Here is a 6,676-nt window from a genome sequence, read left to right as displayed (position 1 = left end):
AATTTAACAGTAAAATTTTAGTTTTTTTATTGACAGTAAAATATAAATTTTACAGTAAAATTATGGCAACTGAGCTGCCTTTTTTTTTTTTTACCATAAAAACAGCATTGCTGTTTTTCCATTTACAGAAATACGCACTATATTTTGAGGTGAAATTATTGCAAGTTACCAATTTTTTTTTACATTTTAATTAAAAAAAAAAATCTAGTAATAAAATACATTTTAAAAATGGTGTAATAATAGTATTCACTTTTAGAAGTGGCCCTCTGGGGCCAAACATAACTGTGATGTGGCCCTCAGTGGAAAACCACTTTGACACTTTGGATGTAATGTAATGAACGGACCGTCTCGACTTTGTCAAAATTGAAAAAATAAATAATTTTGGCCTATGTTGTTATTGTGAAGTATTGTTACAAACACGTGTGTGTTCTCTAAATGGAAAAAAAAACTGTACTTTGTTATAATAATAAACTGCGGTGCCGTTTTGGCATTTACAGTAATACACCAAAAAATTCACAGTTGTTAGTTTGCGGTAAAACAAAACAAAAACAAAACAAAACTGGCTGCTCAGTTGCCAAAATTTTACAGTAAAATTTTGGCACCTTAGCAGTCAGTCTTTTGGTAAAAATACCCCAAAAAAAACAAAAAAAAACAAAAAAAAACTGGCACCTCAGTTGCCAGAATTTTGCTGTAGAATTTACATTTATTTTTTACTGTCAATAAAAAAAAACCTGAAATTTTGGCACCTGAGCAGCCAGTTTTTGTGTTAAAAAACCAACAACAAAAAACTGGCACCTCAGTTGCCAGAATTTTACTGTAAAATTTACATTTATTTTTTACTTTCAATAAAAAAAACAACTGAAATTTTACAGTAAAAGTTTGGCACCTTAGCAGCCAGTTTTTTGGTAAAAAAAAAAACAACAACAAAAAACTGGCAGCTCAGTTGCCAGAATTTTGCTGTAATTTTTACATTAATTTTTTACTGTCAATAAAAAAACCTGAAATTTTACAGTAAAAGTTTGGCACCTTAGCAGCCAGTCTTTTGGTAAAAAACAACAACAAAAAACTGGCAGCTCAGTTGCCAGAATTTTGCTGTAGAATTTACATTTATTTTTTACTCTCAATAAAAAAAAACGTGAAATTTTGGCACCTGAGCAGCCAGTTTTTCGGTTAAAAAACCAATAACAAAAAACTGGCACCTCAGTTGCCAGAATTTTACTGTAAAATTTACATTTATTTTTTACTGTCAATAAAAAAAACGTGAAATTTGGCACCCGAACAGTCAGTTTTTTGGTTAAAAAAACCAACAACAAAAAACTTGCACCTCAGTTGCCAGAATTTTACTGTAAAATTTACATTTATTTTTTACTGTCAATACAAAAAACACTGACATTTTACAGTAAAATTTGGGCACCTTAGCAGCCAGTTTTTTGGTAAAAAAAAAAAACAACAACAAAAAACTGGCAGCTCAGTTGCCAGAATTTTGCTGTAATTTTTACATTAATTTTTTACTGTCAATAAAAAAACCTGAAATTTTACAGTAAAAGTTTGGCACCTTAGCAGCCAGTCTTTTGGTAAAAAACAACAACAAAAAACTGGCAGCTCAGTTGCCAGAATTTTGCTGTAGAATTTACATTTATTTTTTACTCTCAATAAAAAAAAACGTGAAATTTTGGCACCTGAGCAGCCAGTTTTTCGGTTAAAAAACCAATAACAAAAAACTGGCACCTCAGTTGCCAGAATTTTACTGTAAAATTTACATTTATTTTTTACTGTCAATAAAAAAAACAACTGAAATTTTACAGTAAAAGTTTGGCACGTTAGCAGCCAGTCTTTTGGTAGAAAAAAACAACAAAAAACTGGCAGCTCAGTTGCCAGAATTTGACTGTAAAATGTACTTTTTTTTTTTTACTGTCAATAAAAAAAACGTGAAATTTGGCACCCGAACAGTCAGTTTTTTGGTTAAAAAAACCAACAACAAAAAACTTGCACCTCAGTTGCCAGAATTTTACTGTAAAATTTACATTTATTTTTTACTGTCAATACAAAAAACACTGACATTTTACAGTAAAATTTGGGCACCTTAGCAGCCAGTTTTTTGGTAAAAAAAAAAACAACAACAAAAAACTGGCAGCTCAGTTGCCAGAATTTTGATGTAATATTTACATTTATTTTTTACTCTCAATAAAAACAAAACGTGAAATTTTGGCACCTGAGCAGCCAGTTTTTGGGTTAAAAAAAAACAACAATAAAAAACTGCCACCTCAGTTGCCAGAATTTTACTGTAAAATTTACATTTATTTTTTACTCTCAATAAAAAAAAAAACGTGAAATTTTGGCACCTGAGCAGTCAGTTTTGGGGTTAAAAAAACAACAACAAAAAACTGCCACCTCAGTTAGCAGAATTTTACTGTAAAATTTACATTTATTTTTTACTGTCAATTAAAAAAACGCAGAAATTTGACAGTAAAATTTGGGCACCTAAACAGCAAGATTTATTTATTTTTTTTCACCGCAAATCAAAAACTGTAGACTTATCGGAGTTTTATTGTAAAAAAACTGGATACTCAGGTGCCAAAATTTTACCGTAAAATTGCAATTTATTTTTTCATTGACAGTAAAAAATAAATGTAAATTTTACAGTAAAATTCTGGCACCTGAGTAGCCAGTTTTTTTTTTAACCATAAAAACAGCACTACTTCCAATTACTGTAATAAACACTACATTTTGAAGTAAAATTATCGCAAGTTACCATATTTTTTTTAATTTTAGTTTAAAAAAAATGTAATAAAACCCATGAAAAATGGTGTAATAACAATAGTAAGACGCACCACAGCAATGCTTCCTGGCGTCACACCGACCTGCAGTTGGTGGCAGCACCGGCGGAGTGGCCGGCGATGAGCGACGTGGTCTTCCGCATCCCTCGGGCCGGGGGGATGGCGCCCTCCTCCGCGTGGGTACGCGGCACAGAACTGGCCCTGGTGGAGACCAGGAGGTGTTCGGGTTGGTCCTCGCTGCGGCTCCGGCTTCGGCGTAGGCGGCTACGGCTGGGGTCGCTGAAGCTCCGCCCCTTGATGCGGCTCATCAGGCTTTGGGAAACCACCTCGTCGAAACGCTCCCGATGCTTCTTGGGGATGAAGATCCTGGAGAACATTGTGCAGATTTGTGAAGTTCTACAGGTAAACTTCACACTGTCAGTCAAGATCTAAACTTCTCATCTGGATACGTGTTTTTTCCACAGGCAGAATCCATTTAATTGATTCCAAAATAGTCATTCCAAATATTCAACGCGCTGCAAAAAAAAAAACATGAGTGAAGCTTTAGTTGTGCGCACTTCTATCCCAGCTGCAGCAAGATAAAAGTTTTCTCACTCACTTAAATGCAAAAAAAACTTAAGCGACTGTAACAGTCTCACGCTGTTGCATGGGTTCCCAGGACCACCAAGGAAGGACATGGCTTTGAGCAGTTTGACTTTGTTTATTTCTATAAAAACCTCAGTCCAGGTGGCTTTTCAGCTCCTCTTCTCTGCTCACATGTTGCCTGTCTTCGCCTCTCCTCCTCTCTCGCTCTGCGTCAGCTGCACTCTTGCTCCTTCCAGTCTCTCCGCCTCGCCCTCTGACATTTACAGCCGTCGCCCTTTTCAACTGTGAGAGGATTATTGGATTGTCGCCAGGTGCGCGATCCACGCACCTGATCTTGATTGAGGCTTCGCTCTCGGTGCACCCCACTCGCTCGCCGTCGCCGCCTCCTCACCGCCATCTTGGGCGTGCCCTGCCTCTCTATCGGACTGCTGGCTCCACCTCGCCACAGCGACAAAAGCACCTCCACTCCCACTTCTCAGTTCATGACCAACTTCTGCTATTCCTTTGCATCATGTGCACATTTCATGCTATAGCACAAGCCCGGGCCATTATTTTCACTCGGGGGGCCAGATTTAGAAAAAAAAAATGTGTTTGGGGGCCGGTATATCTATTTTTAGGAAGACTAATTGTTAGAATAATTATGTGTAAGTTATCACAAAGGTTTCAGTTTTCGTAAACTTCCGGCGAGCAGACTGAGGCTGTTTTTGTTGTACCATGCCAAAGGCTTGTAAAATTCCATTGTGGACGATGGGAGGAGACCGAAGGGGTTATCCATTGTGATCCAAGCTCGATCCAGGACCAGTCGAAGCCCGAGGCATCTTTTTTGTTAATGTGACCGAAAACAATGGCTGTTTACATACCTCCCCCATTCTTTTAGAAACAGCTGTTATGTGAAAAGGGAAAGTCCAAATATGAAGAGGTGACGTACAATCTTTCGCCAGAGCGTACTGGAGACTGAACTAGAGTGCAGCCCAGAGGTTTCTCCTCAAATTGAGCCAAAATCTCATTCCGTCTCTTTAATTCCTTGCTTCTTGTCTCGTTTAATAAATGTACATCCCATCCTTCCATTTTCTACTGCTTGTCCCTTTCGGAGTCGCAGGGGTTGCTGGAGCCTATCTCGGCTTCATTCGGCAGAAGGCGCGGTACACCCTGGACAAGTCGCCACCTCATCGCAGGGCCAACACAGATAGACAGACAACATTCACACACTAGGGACCATTTAGTGTTGTCAATCAACCTATCCCCAGGTGCATGTCTTTGGAGGTGGGAGGGGCCTATCCCCAGGTGCATGTCTTTGGAGGTGGGAGGGGCCTATCCCCAGGTGCATGTCTTTGGAGGTGGGAGGAAGCCGGAGTACCCACGCAGTCACGGGGAGAACATGCAAACTCCACACAGAAAGATCCCGAGCCCGGGATTGAACTCAGGACTACTCAGGACCTTCGTATTGTGAGGCAGACGCACTAACCCCTCTGCCACCGTGCTAGATGTCATCCATGTTTAAACCTGACACTAATTATTATTGTAAATACAAATCTTTATATATCTAAAAAGGCTGGTCCTAATTAGGCTTTTTTCGGAGGTCTCAAGAAGGTAACAAATACAAGTGTGTGTTTTTTCTTGTATTTCTAGCCTTCTTGAGACATGAAGAAGGAAAAGTATCTTCCATATGAGGAGGTGTGAAGAAGTGATGACATAAATCATGGTCCCAATAACATTGCATCTAATAGAGAATGTCTCATTTGTGGTGACATCTATCAAAATGAGGGGGGTCCCAAAAAGGGGGGATTTTTTTCACATTGACTGTGTGTCGCTTTTAAAAGTGCTCCCCCTCTGGTCAACATATGAAATAACAAGTGTGTGTAAGATATTGAAATGCGCCCCCTTTTGGCCAAAATTAATTTAAAAAAAAAAAAATAAATATGTAAATATAGACATACTGTAATAACTTGAAGTAAATAATCGAGAAAAAAAACGGGAAAAAAAACTAAAAGCAGTCTTTTTGTCACAATGTCGACTTTTTGTCTTATAAAATTGGGAACAATTTCTCATATTTCTGTTTCTGCAATATTGCATTATTTTTCGCTTAAAATTATTCCTTTTTTTAATGTACAATTATTACTTTTTAATGCAAAATGGTGACATTCGTCATATCAAATTCTGACTTGTATCACACAATATTGCCAATGTTTTGGTTGTATTTGTAGAATTTAGTGATGTTTTTGGGAGTAAAATTATGACTTTTGCCAAGCAAAATTCCCATTATTAGAATATTACCAACATTTTTAAGTTTTCTTATGAAATTGTGACTTTTGTTGAGTAAAATTGCGACTTTTCATAACATTTTAAGCTCTTCTTGTAAAATTGAGACTGTTATTTAGTCAAATTCCAACTTTTATCAGAATATTGCACAAATGTTCAGTTTTTCTTGTTACATTTATATATCAATAAACTTAAGAACTTTGTTGCAGAAATTTCCTTCCGCGTCTGTCCCTGAGACCCATGTTTCAGGCTCTGGAAACACTCTGTGGAAACACTCCCCACCCACACTGCTTGGTACCTCGTCTGAGCTGCTGTGACTTACATTACCAGAGTAACTAATTAGATGACTATAGTAACTAATTAGATGACTATAGTAACTAACTAGATGACCATAGTAACTAACTAGATGACCATAGTAACTAACTAGATGACCATAGTAACTAATTAGATGACCATAGTAACTAATTAGATGACCATAGTAACTAATTAGACGACCATAGTAACTAATTAGATGACCATAGTAACTAATTAGATGACCATAGTAACTAATTAGACGACCATAGTAACTAATTAGACGACCATAGTAACTAATTAGACGACCATAGTAACTAATTAGATGACCATAGTAACTAATTAGACGACCATAGTAACTAATTAGATGACCATAGTAACTAATTAGACGACCATAGTAACTAATTAGATGACCATAGTAACTAATTAGATGACCATAGTAACTAACTAGATGACCATAGTAACTAATTAGATGACCATAGTAACTAACTAGATGACCATAGTAACTAATTAGATGACCATAGTAACTAATTAGATGACCATAGTAACTAACTAGATGACCATAGTAACTAATTAGATGACCATAGTAACTAACTAGATGACCATAGTAACTAACTAGATGACCATAGTAGCTAATTAGATGACCATAGTAACTAATTAGATGACCATAGTAACTAATTAGATGACCATAGTAACTAGTATATCATGCATATTCCAAGTATCTAAAGACTTAGTATAGTTGAAGACTTGAGGTCATTATAAAA

At 36.8% G+C, this 6,676-nt stretch overlaps 1 protein-coding gene across 4 annotated transcripts in view; it reads right to left on the bottom strand.

The window, feature by feature from the left end:
* The window catches only part of grid2ipa (glutamate receptor, ionotropic, delta 2 (Grid2) interacting protein, a), a 163,554-nt gene that overhangs the window by 75,815 nt on the left and 81,063 nt on the right, over nucleotides 1-6,676 (bottom strand). For all 4 annotated transcript variants that reach the window (XM_061885231.1, XM_061885233.1, XM_061885234.1 and 1 more), the window contains one exon: nucleotides 2,862-3,143. In XM_061885231.1, the coding sequence (XP_061741215.1) occupies nucleotides 2,862-3,143 (282 nt within the window). The remainder of the gene's footprint in view (nucleotides 1-2,861; nucleotides 3,144-6,676) is intronic.

The sequence above is a fragment of the Nerophis ophidion genome, linkage group LG23 (genome assembly GCF_033978795.1).
Source record: "Nerophis ophidion isolate RoL-2023_Sa linkage group LG23, RoL_Noph_v1.0, whole genome shotgun sequence".
Lineage (NCBI taxonomy): Eukaryota > Metazoa > Chordata > Actinopteri > Syngnathiformes > Syngnathidae > Nerophis > Nerophis ophidion.
Note: the sequence above shows the minus strand (reverse complement) of the source record. Positions and strands in the feature narration are given on the sequence as shown.